At 57.3% G+C, this 20585-nt stretch overlaps 4 protein-coding genes across 4 annotated transcripts; 1 reads left to right on the forward strand and 3 right to left on the reverse strand.

The window, feature by feature from the left end:
• Nucleotides 1-637: 637 nt before the first annotated feature.
• TRAVEDRAFT_130457 (uncharacterized protein) lies at nt 638-1253 on the reverse strand (the record flags this gene model as incomplete). The annotated part of the gene is made up of 3 exons (XM_008044205.1): nt 638-733; nt 812-1009; nt 1065-1253. The coding sequence occupies 3 exons, from the start codon at nt 1251-1253 to the stop codon at nt 638-640; spliced, it is 483 nt and encodes a 160-aa protein (XP_008042396.1).
• Nucleotides 1254-3433: 2180 nt separating this feature from the next.
• Nucleotides 3434-7976, reverse strand: TRAVEDRAFT_31022 (coatomer subunit alpha-2). Its single transcript, XM_008043630.1, has 15 exons — nt 7881-7976; nt 7707-7820; nt 7575-7655; nt 7431-7525; nt 6801-7374; nt 6375-6751; nt 6080-6311; nt 5888-6026; nt 5597-5837; nt 5387-5542; nt 5130-5328; nt 4551-5077; nt 4173-4496; nt 3844-4116; nt 3434-3793 (listed from the first exon to the last, which is right to left on the reverse strand). The coding sequence occupies exons 1-15, from the start codon at nt 7927-7929 to the stop codon at nt 3548-3550; spliced, it is 3627 nt and encodes a 1208-aa protein (XP_008041821.1). The 5' UTR covers nt 7930-7976; the 3' UTR covers nt 3434-3547.
• Nucleotides 7977-8312: 336 nt separating this feature from the next.
• TRAVEDRAFT_60413 (PIN domain-like protein) lies at nt 8313-13618 on the forward strand (the record flags this gene model as incomplete). The annotated part of the gene is made up of 8 exons (XM_008044206.1): nt 8313-8353; nt 8407-8469; nt 8519-8681; nt 8799-9063; nt 9147-9709; nt 9769-10695; nt 10756-11121; nt 11175-13618. The coding sequence occupies 6 exons, from the start codon at nt 8313-8315 to the stop codon at nt 10249-10251; spliced, it is 1578 nt and encodes a 525-aa protein (XP_008042397.1). The 3' UTR covers nt 10252-10695; nt 10756-11121; nt 11175-13618.
• Nucleotides 13619-14961: 1343 nt separating this feature from the next.
• Nucleotides 14962-17984, reverse strand: TRAVEDRAFT_131508 (cytochrome P450; the record flags this gene model as incomplete). Its single annotated transcript, XM_008044207.1, has 9 exons — nt 14962-15073; nt 15137-15217; nt 15280-15949; nt 16004-16038; nt 16072-16187; nt 16248-16599; nt 16654-16733; nt 16792-16857; nt 17583-17984. The coding sequence occupies 9 exons, from the start codon at nt 17982-17984 to the stop codon at nt 14962-14964; spliced, it is 1914 nt and encodes a 637-aa protein (XP_008042398.1).
• Between the last annotated feature and the right edge of the window lie 2601 nt (nt 17985-20585).

A 20585-nucleotide genomic window follows, 5' to 3' on the forward strand; every position in this document is an offset into this window, starting at 1 on the left:
CTGCCATCTGCCAAGCTGTGCGCGCTCAAGAATATCAATACGGCGTCTGAGAGATACACACTGGTAACAACGTATATGCGCATGAACCAAGGGAAAGCAAGCGACTTCGGAAGGGGGTACGCCGTACTGCTCTGACAGAATGAGATCGTTTCATACCGGGGTCATTTCCACTGACTCGGAGGTCCCGGTCCACCGTAACCCGTACAACCTGTAAGTAAGTTGGAGCAGTCGCTCGAAAGGCCTCCGGGAAGGCGCGGAGAGCGCCCGTGCAGAGGGACCGTCTGGCTCGTCTCCTGGGTTCGTCGACATCCGGGAGGTGTAGTTGCGTACTTTGTCCGCCCACCTTCGGAAGAGCCCCCGCATTTTATATCTCAGCCTCGGGACCGGAATCTTCCGCAGGATTTTCCTTGCGTTGTTTGTAGAGAAGCGCGGGATCTCTAGCGGTCTCCATGTGTCATTGCTGGCCACAAGTCCCAGTAGGCAGGCAGTGAAGAGGAGGCCGGCGACAACGGGGGCTCTAGTTGCCGTGGATGTTGCGTTATAGCACAGCCATAGGATTGCGGCTGAGAATAGAAGCAAGCTGCAGTTTCGTTCACCACATGGTGAGCGCAGAGACAGAGCGCAAGGGAGTTGCCACTCACGCCCAGATGAAGAGTGCAGTGGGTATGCTGAGAATGACAGCGAGACGCTGTCCCTGCCCACGCGTTCCCGCCCGTTTCAAGAGATATTCCAGCTAGAGTCCCACCGAGTACGCGTGAGCACACCCGCACACCCAGTGTGGGACATTATAAAGACTTTCGAAAGTGCTTACCATCTCATTGTCCCGGAAGGCTGACGCTGATCTGTGCTGCCGCACTAGAATCGTGCAAGCGATGATGTTGCCGATGCTAAGGAGCGTCGAGATGTAGCTGATGACCTGGCCTACAGAGCGCGTGGAGTCCGCGAAGCCGCTTCCGTCGACACTCTGGATCGCAAGAAAGCCGACGTTGGCCGAGAGGATGACGGCAGTCTGCAATGGAGGCGCACATTGAGTACAGCTCCAAAGGGGACAGACTGACACCCACTGGAGTGATAGAATCCATCCAGTCCTCCTGAACCTCCCCCATGAAATTGCGCCACATCTGTGTGTTCACCGTATCATCCAGCCAGGCCCCCTCCAGGCGGGTCAAGTACGATCTCGGCGTGCAAAAAAGCATCCAAGAGACGACCGTAAAGGTCCACGAGGGTGCGTATGCCTTCGACGTGACGTCCATGTGCACGCTTCGATTAGACGCGATCCGGGCCCACTTTGTGCCAGAGTAGCGCTGCAGGAGGTTATCGGCTGCAGGACATTCGGGGGAATCTCATGAAGTTGTTGAAATTTTTGGCGTGCAAGGGGACGCACCAATTGTCAGTCGTAGTGTAGCTATTCCTCAGTAGTATGAGCATGATCGGAGAAACACTAGGAGTCGGGTAACTCACCCACTATGAGCATATCCCATGGGGAGACGGCGGTGTCACCTATATGTGCAGCCGTCCAATAAGTGGTCTGGTAAGAAGCATCATAAGAGGACAGGATAAATACCATCGATATCCATTTCGTGGAGGATTTGCGAGAGCGCGTGGAGGTCTTCTTTATTCCAGGGCGCACAAGATGTGGCTGACGTCGCTCTATCTGCGCGCGGGGGTCTACGGTAAGAAGGGGGAGTCAGGAATGATCGTAGCACTTACCGAATAAGTGGAATCTGACCATAGCACGTAGGTCTTTGAGCTGTTGCGTAGAACAATGTCGTTCGTGGGGAAACATGCAAATATGTTGCCTGTCAGGAGCCTATATCAGCGAATGCTTTATATAGAGCAGCGTTCGACATACCAGTAAGAATGTGTGTGGGCATGTTCTGCAGGTGGACAGAGGTCAAATCTGAGAGTTATCAAACTGTATAGGGGGTCTTACTGAGATGCTGAGGGGTCAGGACCGGAAGGCCCTCATAGGTCACCAGGAGGTCGATGGATTGTTCATCCAGCCACATCACCTCCTCGTTGACCGTGTCCGCGATGTAATAGCACGCCAGCTTATCGTTGTCGTCATCCACATAGATATCCAAACCCACGTCGTAACTCTCCGGGAGATCGTCGTGCTTCTGCAATTCCCGGTCTATCAGATCGACCGCTTCTTCGAGGTCCTGTAGAGTGTCCTCGTCGTAGAGACAGTTATTTGTGTAATATTGCTATTAATGCCGGTCAGAACGCGATTGTAGGCCCCTCAAAGTCTAGTAAAAGCAGCACCTTGAAGCGGAAGTACAGTTGTCCATCAGGATGAAAATATGGCACCCATCCTCTGCCAACTGTCGAAGCGCTGCCAAATCATCCCGGTCGCTTAGCGCTCACCACTGTGTCAAATAGTAGACACCTACCATGGAGAGAATTTATTCATAGCTGGGATGGTCTTGATTTCCTTCGCTTTCCAATCTGGCTCGGATGACCTGCAAACAAGGATGTCAGTCCCTGGTAGGTATAGCAAATCGTTGATAATGTGCAACTCACATGTGATGTCTGTTCTCGTACCGTTCATGCCGAAACCGCTCAACCGGGTTTCCAGACCTATAAAGTACGGGGATATGCCTTGGGTTTGCATCTGCAGGGGGGACATTGTCACCAGAGAACGAGGTCGTCTCTTCGTTCGACATATTCATCAGAGGTGGTTCCGACACAGCATGCGGCAGCGCGTGGCATGCGCTCTGGTCAGGCCCCACTGCTGCAGGAGGCGGATGCGAGTCCCTAGATCTAGAACGATGGCGCCGCATGGGCGGGGCATCTGGGGTAGACGTATCCCGTAGTTTCGAGTGACACTGCCCAGGCACCGAGTCTGTGAACCCCCTGTATAGGCGGGCTGCTGGAAACAGCTGTACGGTGATCGGCTTGGGCCCGGCAAGGGTTGCATCGACTAGGGGGGGATCTCCCGACAAATTCAGAGCCATGTTGGGGGTAAGGTCGCAGTGAACGAAGCGGGGAAGGGCGGCGGGCTGGCGGGCTGGCTGGCTGGCTGGCTGGCTGGGGGGTTCGCTAGCGAGGCACTTAAATCACTGGATGGCGTTCACACCAGGCGGTGTGAGGCGTGGAGGGCTACCTCCGTGCTGTCGGTTTCCTAGGACAGGAGATGTCGATGATGTTCCATTGGAATGTCCGAGCGAAGGCAACTCGTAGTTGGTTTGAGCGCTCGCATTGCCACGAGCAAACAAGTCAATTGTGACGAGGGAATGTCGTAGGTGACGGTATACTGTTACGGTTAGGCATAGGTGGATCTAGGCATATATGTTCAGTACAGCATGGAATTCGACAAATTCTTACTTGACTAACCCCGCTCATGCTATGCAGGAGATGTCCACAGCTATGCAGCGAGCGCTGTGCAGATAGTCACGCCGGTGAATTGAAAAGCTCACAGCCATGAAAAGTCCGGTCCGAGAACGAAGATCACATTTCGGCGATATAGACGCGCGGGTAGTGCAACAATATCCAGGCTTTACAGCTCCTTGTTGTCCATCCAGCCCGGAGCACGGGTGTTGACTAACTATGAGCGAGGAGCAGGCAAGCCGGAAGAGGACACCCCGATTTCGGTCAGCTCCGTAAGCGGGTCCAGTTGTCCCTTGTACCGCGGGAGATATGCGGCGTCGGTGTACGGGCACCGCACTGCAGGTGAACCCTTGTAGATCGGTGTGAAGCTTGCCCCGCAAACCTCGAATTCCGTGAACTCGTCATAGTCGATCTCGACCGCGTTGCGTGGGTTCCGGTCCCCAGCAGCGATGCGTTGCCGCGCCTGCCACATCGTCAGAAATCATCACGATCCGATAACTGCGGCAGACTTACCTGCGCCACAATCTTCGGGTCGGGGTTGAGCTCTAACAGCCGCCGCGCAAACTTCGCTGCAGTAGCGTGGTTGTTCGCCTTCGCGAAGACCCCGATAGCACTGCGCAGCGCGATCTGCAGGTGCGCGGGCTGAAGTTTGCAGCTTGTGAAGTACGCCGCGAGCTCCAAGCTGCGGCGGACATTATCTGGCTCCTCCTGGGCGACTCTGCGGCGCTCAATCTCCAGCGTCACGCCTAGCAGATACTCCCTTGACATGGTGACTAAGTCGCGCCACTAAACATGCGGTGGTCAGGTAGGCTTTAGAAGCACACGTCAAGTCCACCACGCACCTCTTTGGCCTCGCTATCAGACGAGATGGGTACCAATAGCAGCGCACGAAGCACGGCGCGGAATACGGTCTGCGCGTCTGGTAGCTTGTTGCCGGAGACAGCGCGGAAGCCCTCTGAGAGCTCTGCCCGAATGGAGGGCAGTGTGCGCACAGCTACAGGGAGCACGCGGCTCGGAGATGATTCTTCCGGGCTGCGGCGTAGGTGGAGTTGGAGAGGTGGAAGGGAAGCCATGGGGGAGAGGTATACGTGTGACGACCGGTAAACAGAGAGGAATGCGGGCTTGAGAGCGGAGAAGTTTACGATGCCGAACTGGCGGCTGAGTAGCTGTAAAATTGCAGTTAGGCTTGCGCGCTCAATGGCTATGAATACAGCACATACCTGCATTGCTGTGTCAAAGGACCCTGCCGCAACATGGTCTGCTGCGAATGGCGAGTTGCGTGTCCAGAGCTCTGTCTCGCTGACGCCGGGTGTCGCTCCTGCACCGAGTTCGGGCTCCTCCTCGACGGCTGCCTCTTCCTCTTCGACCTCATCCGCGTCCTCCGCATCCGCATCGAGATCCCAGGCGCCCTCCTCAGCAGGGATGTCCTCCACAGCTTCCTCATCTTTGGCCCAGTCGTCCAACGCAGCCGAAGCAGCCCCGTTGCCGTCAACACCGTTCACATACGGCGCGTCACCACCAGCCTCGAGACCGTTCGCGAGCGCGCGGTCGAGGAAGCTCTCGCCCGTCGCAAGCGACGGCCAGTTGAAGTTGGTCGTCGCCGTCACAACGGGAGGCGGCTTGAGAGTCGACTTTCCGAACGAAGGAACATCGTCGACGTCTGCCTCGGTGAGCCCGGCAGCCTCGAGGATCTCGAGCGCAACATCGTCCAGACCATTCGTCTTCGCGGTGAGATATGCCAATGAGTCTGAAATATTGTTAGTCCTGCTCGTCCTCGCATAGAAGGCGCAACCGCTCACGCATTCCGACGTCTCTGAGTACCGCGATCCGGCCCTGCACATCGCCTGCGTACAGTGCGTTGTGGAAGCGCGACATCGGGTCCCCACGAGCGTCCGCAATCTTCTGCATCTTCGTCAACTTCTCGGTGCTGCCGGTGGCCAAATACAGGAACGAGAGTCGATCAAAGTTCTTCGTGCGCTGGTACGCCTTCTCCACGATCTAAGTCGCAAGTCAGCGTATATCCACAGACACGTGTATGAACGGTACGGCCACCTACCTTGTGGTTGCCTTGTTTCAACGCCTGCTGTGCGAGACGCTCCCAGCTGTCCGGCCGATCGATGGCTTGAGCGGTCTCCAGCGCTACGTCGAGGTTACCGCACTCGATTGCGAGGTCGAAGCGCGTGTTTTTGTCTTGTACAAAGTGCAATGCGATCTGCACAGGGTTTAGGTTGGTGTTTCCCTATATGCAGTTCGGAGAACAACATACCTCCGGGAAGCCCTTCTGCTGCAGGTAGGCAATAATACTCTGGCCCAAGAGATTCGACGTCCGGATAGCATACAACATCTCCTCGTGGTTGTTCCGGAGCAGCGCAAGCTTGAAACGGTACTCGGTGGGGTCGATGGTGATAGTGCGCGGCCGCGCAGAGCGGTCGAGGCAATGTACAGTCTTGCCCTTGACGCGTGTCAAGTAGACCGGGTTGTCGAGGGTGCAAATGACGCCATGGTCACTACGGGAACATCAGAATAACCGCACTGCAGACAGAAATCAGGTACGTACCCTTGCGCAAGGCAGTACTTGATATGATTGAGCGTAGAGTAAATGAACACGCCGGAGTCATCCCAAGCCCCGGACTTGATACGAATGGTCTCATGAATGAGCGTGTGCTGCGAGAAGTTCTTGTTCGCGATGGTGATCGCTAATTCTTGAAGTGAGCAAGACGCGCAGTAGTGGGAATCGCGGGACACGCACTGTGCTTGCTGAGAAGAGCAACGAGCGAGCCGTCCGCGCTCCAGACCACGTACTTCACAGGCGGTGTGGTGATCTCTGCCAGCGTCTTCTGCTGCTGAATATCGTACAGCACAACCGACGACGCCGAGCTGAGGATCAGGCTGGCCGTTCCACCATAGAAGATCTCGTTGGTCTGAACTGGGGGCTTGATACTCTTGACGACAGAATTCGACAGGTCCCTCACTTCAATGAGCTGCTCGTTGGAGAGTTGACCGGTTTAGTATGCGAGCTTATGAAAGGTTGACCTACGCCTTACCTGACTGGTCTTGTTCAGCACAGCAAACCTGTTCCTTGCCACAAAAATCGCTGCCTGACCGCTGCCGCGTTTCCCGTCCGTTGACGAATCCTTGACCTCGCCAACAGCGTCTTTCGGTAGCCCCGATAACTCGTAGAGCCCGTTGTCAGAAGAGATAGTCAGCAGGACAGCTCGTTCAGCAGGGTTGTAGCTGAGCGTCCGTGGAGGAACGTATGGGCTCCCAAACTTGCGTACGCTGAGCAGACCAAGATCCGCGCCCGTGTTGATGTCATACGAGCGCACGTATTTGTCGCGCACGTAGTACACGGTGTCGCCGTGCATAGCGAACGCCGGCCGCTCGCGCTCCAGCTTGAAGACGATCAATCCATTGTCGTGGCCTGAAATCTGTGAGTCTAGCTAACACAGTATATGCGCATTCTAACATACCAGCAGCGAACAAGTTGAGTTCGGGATGTGCGGCGAGGACCCAGAAGCGATCGTGCTCGCGCCGGAAGGTTTGCACAGCAGAGCGCTTCGTGAGGTCCCAAACGCGCACGGTTTTGTCCTCGCCGCAAGACACGATCAACTCGTGTTTGGGGTGGAACAGAGCGGTGGAGACGTTGTTGAAGTGACCTCTGCACGCGTCAACCTCCCATGCCTTCGTCTCACTCATGCGCCAGATCTTGATTTGCCGGTCATCCGAGGCGGAGACGATGAGGGGAAGCGTGGGATGGAAGGCCGCCCAGTTAACGCCACGGTCGTGGCCCTCTAAGACGTACTTCACGGTAGAGAAGTTGTCGAACTGGTCAAATGTACCGGGGGCGGTGTTGGGTGTGTTCTTGCGCAGGCCAGAAATGTCCCAGACGCGGACTGTCTGGTCTTGCGAAGAGGAAACGATGAGGTCATCTTTCGGGTGGAACTGCGCAGACATCACGTAGTGAGAGTGCCCGGTGAGGATAGCAATGCAGTTGCGCGAGGTGCTGTTCCATATGCGAATTGTCTGGTCATCCGACGCCGACAACTGCAACAGCGTGCGTAGTCAGGTTGAGATACTTGGAGATTGGCAATGGCACTCACAATCCACGGCATCTCGTGATGAAACTGTACCGTCCGGATGAAGTCAAGGTGGCCGTGCAGCGTGAAGAGGCAGCGACGGTTGGTCGGCTTGATGTCTACGACTCATAAGACGATACGACACAGGTGAATATCGTCTCAACTTACCCCATACTTTGATCTTGTAGTCGTCTCCACCAGTGCAGAGCAAGGCGCGACTGGGATGTATCGCGACGGCGCGCACCGGGCCTATGTTATAGTTTAGTCTCGGTTCGCACCATATAGCAGCACTTCGCGCACCCTCGTGTTCCTCGAATCTGTCCACCAGAACACCCATGCGGTAATTCCATAGTTGAACGCTGCCGTTGTGCAATGAAGCCGCGAGCAGTGGTTGGGTCGGGTGGAACGCGAGTCCTAGATTCCGAGTAGAGCAATCAGCTTCGGTCATACAGATCGCGTTAAACGGTCACGCACCCTTGACCCGGTTGCTTTTGGACTCGAACTTCGTGAGCATGACCGACATGTTGCCTGTAAGCCCAGTGGCCAGTGACGCGTTCGAGGAGAATGGGGGAATGAGCGGAGGATGAGAGTGTTGTGGCAGTCGGCTACGCCTACGTGGAACTGAATATCCTGCGCGGCTACGATTTGAGTTCAAACTTGTCAATAATATTAAACCAACCACGCTAAGCTGTCTCTTTTAACCGAGAAGCTGCTCTAGTCTGACTGATTAGATCTCCTCGGGTACGTTTAGATCCAGATCCATCCAGCAGCGGACTGAGTAATTAGCGTCGTGATACATCCTTGTCTAGAACCACCATCACCTGCGCTGTGTTCCATGGATCTGGGGGAACTTTGCTAGCTTCAGTATCGACTCATCTAATCAGCGGTCTCGATTTGATTCCGCGTATGGGCGTGCTGGGACTCGCACCGTTCTTACAGAAGACTTGGTGAGTAGGTTGGCCTACGACAAGCATCCCGAGTTTAATAACTCCTCATTAAGTCCCGAAGTCGTAAAGACTCTACCAGACCGACTAAAATCGCTTGCGGGAAAGAAAGTCGTAATGTGCGCTGAGATAGCACGCGTGGCAGAAACGTGTACTAACGAACTGCAGTGATGGTACTCTCATCACCCAGCGATTTCATTTCGCTCCATTCCCGCATGCAGCGCGGCATGTTCTTGGCTGGTACCGTCTCATCAAGCATCTACAACATTCCAACGTCGAAGCCATCTGTGTGTTTGATGGGAAGGAGCGTAGCGCCGTGAAAGAACGAGAGGTGAGTGCATGTAGCTCTGCCTGTCGACGAACATGCGAGTCTGTTAGACGAGCCGCCACGACTTGTTACGCCACAGGCTATTCGAATGGAGTAAACATGGTACTCATAGGAAGACAGGTAGAAAGAAGACGCAAGGACCGCAAACTCACTGCCTCTCGTGGTACCTTTGAAGTCGATCGCTTGTCCCGGCTTCGCCAACTGACCAAGTTGTTGCACACATGGCGTCACCTCGGGGAAACTGGGACGATTGCACAACAGCTGTCACCTCTCAAAAACATCGTGCAAAAATCTGGGATACCAGCACTCCCCCCGGCTCGCATTAGCGGCAAAGGCTTGGAGTTAAACGACGATACCCCCATCTACTATGTGCAACATGATCAAGGTATTTGCAGACTCCCCGCCGTCTACACTTCCGCTGCGACATGATTCATTGACCATCGTTAACGCTCACGCCTCCCCGCATAGCCATTGCGTTCCATCTAGAGTCACCGCGCAAGTCCAGCGACGCCGATAACACCGGCGAACCTCCATATTCACTCGCGCCACCGGGTTCTCCGGCAGACATCTCCCAACTCTACGAGGAATACAAGCACAGTATTCCGCATATACCGTCTTTGGCAGAATCGCCTACCGCGGAGCCCCCAGCTTCCATTACATCGGTATCGGGCGTGTCCTCTGCAGACGTTGAGGAAGCCCAAGTCGAATACGCGCTCTCAAAGAACCAGCATAACCTCATGATGGAGGAAGGTAGGCTTTGGCAAGGCCTAGCGCACTCTGACGACCCGGAAGCCGTCGAAAGCATTCTGAGGTCTCTCGCTGAGGAGCTCGAAACCAAGAGCAGCCTTCTTTCGGAATCGTACGATCGCCGCACGCACCCCCCTACATCGGAAACATACGAACAGAGCAAGGAGATTCTGCAAGCTATGGGTGTCCCGTACATAACACCCTCAGGCCCCTTCGAAGCAGAGGCACTCGCAGCATCCCTCGTAATACACGGCTATGCCGATTACGTGGCCAGCGAAGACACCGTACGACCAACTATGCTCCCTGCAGACACAACCGCATATCCTGACACTCTGATCCGCAGGACGTCCTCGTCTACGAAGCGCCTCTCATCCGCAACATAACCAGCAGCTCCGGCCCGCTCGTGCTCATTTCTGGCGCCGACGTCCGGACAGTCCTGCAGCTCGACCGCCCGGGTTACATCGACTTCGCGCTCCTCCTCGGCACGGACTTCTCGCAGCGCATCAAGAACGTTGGCCCCGCCCGTGCGCTCAAGTTCATCCGCGAGCACGGTTCGATCGAGCGCGTCCTCGAGCACGAACGCCAGTACCCCCCGCGCATCCCCAAAGCGGAGTACCTGCAGCAGGTCCAGCTCGCGCGGGATGTCTTCCAGACGTTGCCCCCTACGCCCGATCGCGCACTCCTGCAGCAGGGCGAGGTCGACGAAGACGCAGTGTTGGCGATCTTGGAGAAGTACGGCCTGAGTCGCTATGTGCAGGCGGAGGACTGGGACTATGGACAAGCACTTGCTGGGAACTACTTTTCTGACAATCCTATAGCGGAGTAGATATACACGTTGGCGTACGGGCACCCTTTACCATACATATTGATATTTAGCGACGATACGTTACAACACGACAGAACACGATATGGGTGCACGGTCAGGTATACTTAGAACGAGGCATGCTAGCTCATGTATAAATCACATCAACGGGTAGAGCAAGAACGAATAAGTAGGACAGCATAAGGCTCGGCTTTATGTGAGTACAAGGGAAGGGGAAGTCCGGGCCTCTAGCAGGAGAATGATATCCAAACAACATGCTGACGAAGAATTAATATATGCAGACACAACGCGAACGTTCGTAAAGTTCATCAGGGCGGGCTGCCGTGCACGGCGCGCGGCGCACATCACCTATATCTCGTTGCGGATCATGATACTGAAGCAGCGTTCGCAGAACGGATTGCCGTCGCGCTGGAAGAATGCCGGATCCTCGAACGGTTTGTTGCAACTCTATCGTCCAGCAAACCATCAGTTTCAACTCAACTAGCCAATTTGACGCAGGCCACTCACCGCACACGTGAAGCACTCCCAGCACCACTTCCCCCCAAGTGCCTCGACAGCCTGCATCCCGTCCCGGATACTCTTCTTGCACTTCTTGCACTTCGGCATGCGCAGCCGTACGTGGCACGTCTCGCAGTACGGGTGGCCGCGGTACACGGTGAAGCCCACGTCGTCATCCGCCGCGAACTCGCCGTCGCCTGCGAAGGTGCGTGACGGTGCACCGGGGTCCGCCGGAGGTAGGAACGGGTCGCCACACTCGGCACAGAAGAAGTGCTGCTCATGGTACGTGCGCTTGCCCAGTTCGGGGTCGTCGAGCGTGATGAACCGCTCGTCGACGATGGCCGTCTGGCAGTGGTAGCATCTCGGCGCGAATTGCTGATGAGGCGTGATGAGCAACAATGAGGGAAGAGCTGGTTATATGCGCTTACCTCGTGGTAGTCGAGATGACAGTACGGCCGTCCATCATGCGCGAAAGAACTCAGGTTCTCCAGCAGCTCATCGCACACGCAGCACCGGAAGCAGCCCGGATGCCAGCGCATATCCATGGCGCTCACGATGCGCCCTATGATCGCCCCGCCACACCCGCCACAAACAAGGCCATTGCGCTTCGCAGCCTCCAGGCGCGGGTTCGAAATAGCCTCCTGAACCTTCCGCGTCTGCGGCCGGTCCCGCCGGTCCCGGTTGGAGGAAGACGGCTCGCCCGGGAGCGAGATCTGCGGAATGGAAGGACCATCATCGACGCCACCGATATTGATGCTAGGGAGGCCATTGTCGTCGTCGTCACCGAAGGATATACGAGGCAGACTGGGAGCGCCTCCACTCCGGGAATCTCCCGGGCCAGAGACGTTGATGACAGGCCCGCTGTGCGCATCGTCTTCGTCGCTATCGCCGTCCGGGTTTGCGGGGAAAGAGATCTTCGGTATCCTGGGCGATGGCTGAGACCGCTCGGGAGATGTAAAGGTCGGCGGGTTGTACTTCGTCGGCGATGGCGCGCGGACGTTGAACTGTGGTTTCGTAGGGGACGATGTTCGTGTATCCTGCTTGGGAGGAGCAGGGTGACCAAAACTAGATTTCTGGGGAGACGGAGGTGCGAAGGTTGATTTGCTGGATGTGGGAGGACCCTGGCCGAATTTCGAGGAGGATGCCCCAAAACCAGACGGGGTCGAAGATGAAGCCCCAAAGCCAGACTTAGTAGGAGAGGAAGACCCAAAGCTGGACTTGGCTGGTGATGGTGGCCTGAAGCCCTGCTTTGTCGGAGACTGCGGCTTGATCTCAACGTGCGTCGGTGGCTGTGGGAAGGACGAGAGCGAGAACACCGAAGCTGCCTGCGAAGGCTCACGCCGCAACGGGGCCCCTGCAGGTGCTGTTTCCGCCCTGCCAGATATCTGTGGGGGTTGCGAAGAGCTGAAGCCGTTCGGTGTCCGCGAGGACGGAGGTGCGGGAGAGCGCCGGAGAGAGGGAGGTGGTGCATCGTCCAGGCTCAGATCCAACTCTGCCTTACGAGGCGAGCGCGGCTGCGCGAAAGGCGGAAGATTGCCAGTGGCGGTGTTCGAGCGTGAAGGAAGCGGCCGAGGCCGCGGCTGGCTCTGCGCAAACCCTGACGGAGTGACCGGTTGTGGACTTGCTGGAGCGCGTGGGAGCGGCGGCAAAGCGGGAGGCCACACATTACGCAGCGGCTGTGGCTGTGATTGCTGCTGCTGCTGCTGCTGTAGTTGTTGGTCCCGTCCAAAAGGAGCGTTCGCGGGAGGTTGGGGCATTGGCCTAGTCGAATTTCCACTCGATAACGAGTTCGAGTGGCTATGACCTGGACGGAACGTAGACGCTGACGGAGTCGACTCTAGCGATACCGACGCCATGCGGAACGCAAGGCTGGTCTCGACATTGCCACTCTGCGGTGGAGACGCGCTCCGGCCCTGCGAGGCGGGCACCGGCGACGGCAGCTCACGCCGCATACGCGCGCCTCCCTCACCGTTCGTGTTCGACGGCCGCACTGCTGCGGCCTGATGTGGCTGAGGATTCCGCGGCAGATCACGTATGCCAAACTGGGGACTCGGAGAGCGCGGGTGGCGCTCCAGCAGCGCATTCGTCAGCTCCTCATCATCCGAACTCGGCGGAGACTGAGAGAGGGGACGATCAGTTACGTTCCGGGGAGATGGTGGCGGAGGCGGCTGGCTAGGCTTTGGCGGAAGCGGGTAGTTCGGCGCAGCTGCCGCGACAGGCAGCGTGCGAGACCGCTCCCGCAGAGCGAATCGCGACGATGGTGGCGAGCTGCTCGTATTAGGAAGTGCTGCAGGCTGTCGCTGAGTCGGTGCAGGCACAGGGTTCGACGGCTGTTCTGCAGGAGCCTGTGGGGTAGGTGGCAGATTAGGAAGCTGGAGGTGTGGCGGAAGCGTCCCGACACGTGCATACGAATCTCGCGGTAGGCCCACTGTCGTGTTGGTGTTCGTACTGGGCGAGGGCAGTGGCCTGCTAGTCGACACGGTGCTCCGCCGCTCTACCGTGCCTTGCTGCCTGTTCTCCGTGGCCGTGGGTAGAGCCCGGCTCTGGGAAGCACCAGGCTGGGGCAGTGTGCGCTTCCATAACGGCACGAACTTCTGTCCTGGCGATGCAAGTACAGGCTCCGGGCTTCGGATATTAGTCTCGCGCGCAGGCGCAGGAGAAGGCGCAGGGAGTGCCCGCTTCGGTGGACTTTGAGGCGGTGGCTGAGTCTGTTGGGCGGATGACAGATCGAAGTTACCCGTTGATCGTGGGAGTGGCAAGGGGCGCGGAGGGCTCGTCGATGTGGTAGAGAAGGCACTCGAGGTGGGCGAAGGATCTTGCCCTGGAGGCGCGATCGCATTCGTATTCGCGCTTGCATTGGGCTGCGGATAGCTTGGGAAAACGGATGGCACTGACTGCGTGGGTCTGTGAGTGGCGTACGCCGGTTGGGGTGATGGAGGTGGCCGCGGTGCGACCGCGGCATAACCAGCGCTCTGCGGTGCAGGGGGTAAGCCGCGGGGATCCGGCAGTGGTCGTCGCGCGGATTGGGGTGGTCCCATCTGGGAGGCTTGTGGGGAGACAGGAGACGGGTAGGGGTTGGAGGGCACACGCGCGGGGTAGGGCTGGGGGGACGGCGGGGGCCTATATTGTTGACCGAACTGATGAGAGGGCGGACCTACCGGGCTCGGAGGCAAAGGTGAAGAGTTCATCCTGGATGGCGGACGCGGAGCAGTCGGACTGGACGCATATCCATAGTGCTGTGGAGACGGTAGACCAGCCTGAGGTGAGGGTAATGGGGAGGGGTTGATTCTGGATGGTGGGCGTTGGACTGTCGGATTGGTGCCGTATCCGTACTGCTGGGGCGCAGGCTGGGCATAGGAGTGGCTTTGATGGTTTTGGTATTGTCCAGCATACTGAGCCTGTATTCGAGGATCGTACGACTGAGCAGGACTAGGAGGGGCAGCTTGAGGAGGGTATGGGTATGTGGGCTGCTGGTAGACCGTGGAGTATCCGCTTTGCGCCATCGTCCCTGAGCCGAGCGGATGGTCAGGTCGATATGCGACTGTCCCGTGTCTGTTATATAGTCAGCTCTTCTGATATCATTGACACGAAGACTGGTGCCTCGCACCTTTGTATCTCAACTGCCCGACCTAAGCGGTGCGAGTCTCTCCCTGCATGCGATCTTGCTGTGACCGTCAATTCTGATCTTCCGACCGCAAGGATCTTCTGACCGCAAGTTGTGCTTCAAACGCGCGTCCAAGAGATCGAAGTAAGGCTCAGGTGCAAGGAAGACGGCAGTCCGAGTGTGTGTGAGCAGTGAGGAGTCCTCAGTCAAGGGCCGGTTATTACGATACTGGCCACCGGCGCTTCCGTTGATGATCAACCAGAGTTTAAGCGCCTTGTACATCGCCCCGGGCGAAGTAGGGCAAAGTCCATATGTTCAGCGAATGTCCGTTTTTGTTCGACAGTTGTCGCTCCGGTCAAGAGTGCGAGCGGCGCAAAGGATGTTTGTGGTCGACGATGTGCCCAATCCGTCGGAGCCTCTAACTTATCGCAGGGTGCCACTTGTGCGGACTGAACTCGTCTAGCTAGCGCTTAGGCCGCATAGCATCCAGGAGAAACATCGACAATGCAATACATTACATAATATGTAGATAGTGGTATAACAATGAGCATGCGTGATATCAGTCCTAGGAATGCAGCTGTCGGACACGGCTACCATATACATCGTCTGGATCATATGCGGACACCTTCGCAGCCATCGTCTAACGGCGATACACGGCGAATGTACAGCGGCATCTGGTTCCCGCGATGCGGCTCCGACTTCACGCTCGGACGCGTCAACACGCTGTGCACGGGACGGGTGTCAGTGATCGCACTCGGCTGCGCGGGGGGAGAGGGGCGGACGCACTTGACTTTCTTCTCGATCTCAATGGACGGGTCGATCGAGAACTCGAGGTCGCGCACGAGCACGTACAAGAATATCTTGATCCTGCGGCGTGGGACGGTCAGATCGTTCATGAGACGCCATGATAAAGTGAAGGAACCACGTACTCGCTCAACGCGAACCGGTATCCAATACAAGACCGGTTGCCGTTGACGGGGTTCCCCCCACCAAAGGTCATGAGGTTTCCCCACAGACCCTGCACCGCGGCCCTCCGCGCACGCTCCTCCGCATCCGCTTCGCCGCGCGCCCACCGTTCGGGATTGAACATCTCCGCGTCCGGGCCCCACACGTCCGTGTTCTTGTTCAGGGCCTGGATGGGTATGCTGATGATGTCCCCCCGGCGCACGCGGATGTGGGGGCACGCCTGCCCGTGTCGGTCCGCGAGCGGCGCGCCCACAGGAATCACGTCGTCCGCGCCCGCCACGCGCATCGTGGTCGTGATGGGCGCGTAGAGCCGTAGGGACTCGCGCACGACCGCATCGAGATACGGCAGGTGCATGATCCGCTCGAAAAACGCGGCCGCCTGTGGGTCCGTGTTGTCGGCCGTGGGAGGTGTGGGCGACGTGGTATCCATGGCGAGCCCTGTGGGCACGGGTAGCGAACGTAGCTCCGCCCGCAGTTTGGTCTGGGCCGCCGGGTTGCGCGAGAGCGCGTAAAGTGTCCAGGTGAGCGACGACGAGCTCGTCTCGTGCCCCGCCGCGAGGAACGTCGAGATCTGGCACAGAATCTCGTTCATCGACATGCGCTGTGTCGGGACCTCTGCGACGTTAGAGCGGACTGTCGCAGAAGCTATTTTAGCGTGAGTCGTTCAGAGCGCATATGGACACGTACTCAGCACACTCAGCAGGTCACGCCCGAGCAGGGTCCTGTCGCCCTCGATGGCGTCGGTCTTCTCGGACGCTTGCGCGACCTTCTCCGTCTCCGCGAGGACGGGTTCGCGTCGCTGCTCGATGAGCTCAGAGCCGATCTTGCGCATGGAAGCCATCGCTTGGCGCATCGCAGCGTTCTCAGTCCTCTGCGCCTAGCGTCAGCGCAGTGCCCTCCCGTAATTATTTTACCGCATATAGCCACTCACAAAATTACGCAGCACGGGGAACCACACCTGCAGTATCGTCATCACACGGAACTTGCGTGCGGTCGAGAAAATAACCGCAAACGCGCGCGCAAGCTCGCTCTCGCTCTCTCGGCGCTCTGCAGCCGCCTCGAGCGAATTGAATGCGTACCCGAATCCGGCCGCGCCGATCACGTCCAGCGTCGCACGGGCAAGCCATGGAAGGACATCCAGTCTACAAGGAGCACTGGCCGATTCGATGGTGGGCAGTGCTGCGAGTCGTGATTTGACGGTCGAAGGGAATGGTGGGGACGCCTTCGACGGTACGAAGGACGAGAACGGATTTGGCAGGAACGATGTTGTGAGTGCGGATGGGCTGAGAGCATTGGATGTCGCAGGCTCCGGATCAGCGTCTTCCGTCCTAGTGGACGGGTCCAGGGTCGTGAGGGGGTCGGCTGGAGTAAAGAAAGAAAGCGGCGAGGCAGTGATGTCTAACCATATGTCCCGTAACTAGGCATACATGCGACCGTCAATGAACTGGATATTATCGAGCGAGGGAAGGACGCACACGGATGGCCTTCTCCCAGAATATCGGTGTGAAGGACTTGGCTTGCGCAGCAGAGAATGCCTGATTCTGAAGAGAGTAAGTTGTTAGCGTCGTACAAAGGGGACATTCAAGACAAACCAGAATTGTCGTGCACTGATTTTAGTCCGACAGCGATCTCCTCAGGTGCGGATACTACCGTTTGACGCGAGACAAGACAAATAATAATGCACGCTCGCTGGAATTTCCATAATCCAGATTATCGGTGGGCCCCGACAACCCTGTGAACGACGACCGTGGCGCCCGCTTGTACGACCCTCGTTCCCTGAGCAGTTACCATGATTCCTGTGAAGCCGTCTCAAAATCCAACGATGCCGCTGACATCGCGAAGGTGGATGATGCGGCACACGGACGTGGAGAACATGCTAAAAACGAGGCCTGTGTGCGCGTGCGAAACGGGAGTAAACTTTCTCCTCGTGCACTGCGCCAAGGGCGACAACGACGAGGAGAGAAGATGGCGACGCGGTCGAACCGCGCAACGAACACCCCGGCAGTGCGGGACATGGATGCTGCGCGGTCACGTGCACGCGTCTCCGCGGCGGCCCGAGCCACCGGTACGGTCCCCCGCGCAGCATGCGGGGAGCGGGGATGGCACACGGATGCGGGGGATTCGGGGTACGGAACGCGAAACGCACACGGCGCAGGGAAACTCACCAATATTTTGCGCTATAAACGGGTCGGGAGGCAACGCCAAAAGGAACGCGATGTATGCTGTCAGGACAGGTCCGAAAAGAGGCGTGAAGCTGGGAGCGCACCTGTTTACGGTGCATCTCGCCCTCGGTGGTGAGGAGGCCCTCATACCCCGCCGCCATGCTCGCTAGACTGTCCCGTACAAAGTCCGGTTTGGGGTAGTCGTACCCGCGATTCATCACGTAGTTGACGGCCACCGGGTCGACGAGCATAAGCCTATGACCCCCCATGAAGCCGCGGTAGACGAAAGCAGAGCCGTAGGTGCTCGCCCAGCGCGCCACCAGACCCGTGTTCTCCTGGTCATGAAGGTCCTGTAGGTTTCCCATGAATAGCGATGCCGACGGTGGTCCTGGAAGGTGGCGCAACGGCGAGCGCGCCTGTCGGACGAGCAGGAGGAGGAACGTCCATAGGAAGTAGAACACCAGGACAAGCGGGATACCCAGGAGCACTGTCGCTAGCGACAGCATGGTCACTGGGGCGCGTCGGGGACGGGGTTGCACTGCGTAGGGGAGGGCGGCGGGGCGGAAGAAAGGGAGAAAAGTCCAGCGTTGAGCATGGAAAAAGGATATAAGGGACGCGGAGGGGCAGAAATGGGAAATGCACCGACACGCCAACCTCAGCGCAACGATCGCTCAGTGCGGGCGCTTAGATGGACAGGTGGGCGTGCGACATCTTATCAGCAGCTCTTCCGGGCATCCCGGGTGACCGATGGCCAATAGAAATGGCTGATTTGAGCCCAATCGAGGGGAGCCAATCGGCTGGGCCCCGAGCAGCCCGGGGTGGCCGACCAAGATGAAGATCGATTGCTCGATTCAGAAATTCCACGTGGTGGCGGTGCCCACGTCCCTCGAACGAGCGGCACCATAAATTCGTTCTGCGCTGTCGGTTCTTGGCGCAGCTGTCTGCGCCCCCACAACTGATCAAAATGCACAAGTCTCCCCTGCTTCTTGACATTGGATATCTATCACAGGACCTTCGCGGGCACTTGGTTTCCAGCTCGACAGAACCGCTACACAGCAATCAGCCGCGATCCCAGGCCTGCACACCGTACGGCACTCTCGAAGTGGAGGGGTTTCGTGTCGTGTGGCCCACTTCGCCGAATTATATAGCCATCGCCTGCCCGCGCTGATATCACCTCCCCGAACCCCGATCTGCCCGACATCTTCTATATGAAGGCCTTCGCTGACACCGGGACAATAACTATTACGTGGACGAACTCCTTCTAATCCCGGAACACGATCGTCTGGAGCTTCCAGATAGCGAGCTGCAGCGGACGTTCTGCGTCACAGGCACGCTACCTCCGGTGAGCAATGCAGAGTTCGGCATGGACCCAATGCGTTCCTGCTCACATGTCTTGGCAGTGAATGGCGCACACCGCTGTGGGAGGCGGCGGAGATGCCGGGCTCGGCACGCCGTCGCCTAGCATGGTATAGGTCCGTGTCGTCTCAGGCTCCCATCGCTATGTCTCGACTGTGCGCGTCTCTCTATCGGATTGTCATCACTGCACTTGGGCACCCGCCTCCTCTAATCACTTTTTGGAAGTTTGAGATTGCGGAGGACAATATTATTGACCATGAGGCACGCCAACACCTGCTGACTTTGATTGGCAAGTTCATCTCACCATATATTGCCACCCGAAGCAGACAACCGCATCGCGGCGGCTTATAGAACATATCCGCGGGCGGCGTGAACGGCTTTTCTGCGGGTATGAACCAGCGGAGATGCAAACCGTACTTAGCACAACTCCAATTCCCGCCAACAGCTCGCGCTTCACTCGGGTTCGGCGTGTAAAGTAGTCGCCAACGAAACGGTATGTATAACGCTTCACAGTTCGGACCGCGTTTGCAATGTTAATTATGCTATGACTGTTGCTACAGTCTAGATATCTAATTGAAGCCCCCGCCAATCCTAAGTTACGACTGGTTCAGCCACGCCGACCGGCGCGGCAGCGTGAGGTGAGTTGCAGTCTCCTATCGTTCTTGTCTTTTCCCCTTTTTGCGACAGAACGGAGTATATACCAGAACTGTGAGAGTAACCTTGACTGAGGCCAACGACTCGCACTGAGCGTGAGTGGCATCAGTGAGAGTCACCGTGCCGAGGAGCCATATGTTCAGATCGCGCGAGTTCGCCGCGGTCACGATGGATCGTGTCGCGCTCGTCGAGTACGAAGATCAGGTGCTCTGCCCCGCAGAACAGCAGCTCCGCACATTTACCCACGTACGTCGCGCTCGTCGCGCGGGCCCTCCAGGACGTGCGGCGCTCCGCGTTGCGCACGTTGACTACAACGCCTTCGCCACCGCGAGGAGCCGATCCCGGCCGACGTGGCATACTTGTTGGACTTCGGGCGACCACGTTCAGATGATATCTTCAGCGGTTTCTATCAAGCCCACACAACGAGTCCGACTACAGGACACGTACCAAAGAATGAGCCACACAAATGCGTCCACGATGGGTGGCTGGCGGTTGTACACTCGGGAGATCCCGAGAGCATTGTGTCGTGATTTTCGCTATTTTGGTTCTCATTAATCGATAGAACCCTCGTCACGCTAAGCAGCGAAGAGAAAATGTTTAAGGAAAACTGAAGGTGCAAATTCCACTATCTAGCAGCACCTCATACGAGAATAACACTGTCCTTCGCACCCTCTAGGGTCTATCGCTTGTCCCCACCAGCAAAATCGTTACCCCGCCCACCGACACACGGCATTTTCATTGCGGGGCGCAAGGTAGCCCGGGCACAATTTAGCAAGTCTGCACCTTGAAATAATCAATCGCATGCTGAGTCAACACCTACTCAAAATTCAGTCGGTATTTACCGCAGCATCCTCAACAACAGCTTCGAAACGTCGTGAATACAATACGAGTCTCGGCCCCTCTCCGCCTAAGGAAGACCTACCGCGATGGGCAGCGAAGGTGTAATTACGGTGAGCTCGAAACCTTGCCCCACTACGCAATCTAAGAACTAGCAGATCAATTAATCATTCACTTTGCCAAGGTATACTATGACCTAGCCAGTGTGCTCCTACAAGAAACTCGGCCGCGTGAGGAGCTGTCCCCCATTCCAATATCGA

The sequence above is a fragment of the Trametes versicolor genome (genome assembly GCF_000271585.1).
Source record: "Trametes versicolor FP-101664 SS1 unplaced genomic scaffold TRAVEscaffold_10, whole genome shotgun sequence".
Classification (NCBI taxonomy): domain Eukaryota; kingdom Fungi; phylum Basidiomycota; class Agaricomycetes; order Polyporales; family Polyporaceae; genus Trametes; species Trametes versicolor.

Coding starts and splice junctions, on each gene's coding strand:
- TRAVEDRAFT_31022 (XM_008043630.1), bottom strand. CDS start 7,929: ATGTCGGTCATGCTCACGAAGTTCGAGTCCAAAAGCAACCGGGTCAAG. Junction 6,312..6,374: donor TGCTGAACAAGACCAGTCAG/GTAAGGCGTAGG, acceptor TCCAACGAGCAG/CTCATTGAAGTGAGGGACCT. Junction 5,329..5,386: donor TGAAACAAGGCAACCACAAG/GTAGGTGGCCGT, acceptor CTTGCGACTTAG/ATCGTGGAGAAGGCGTACCA.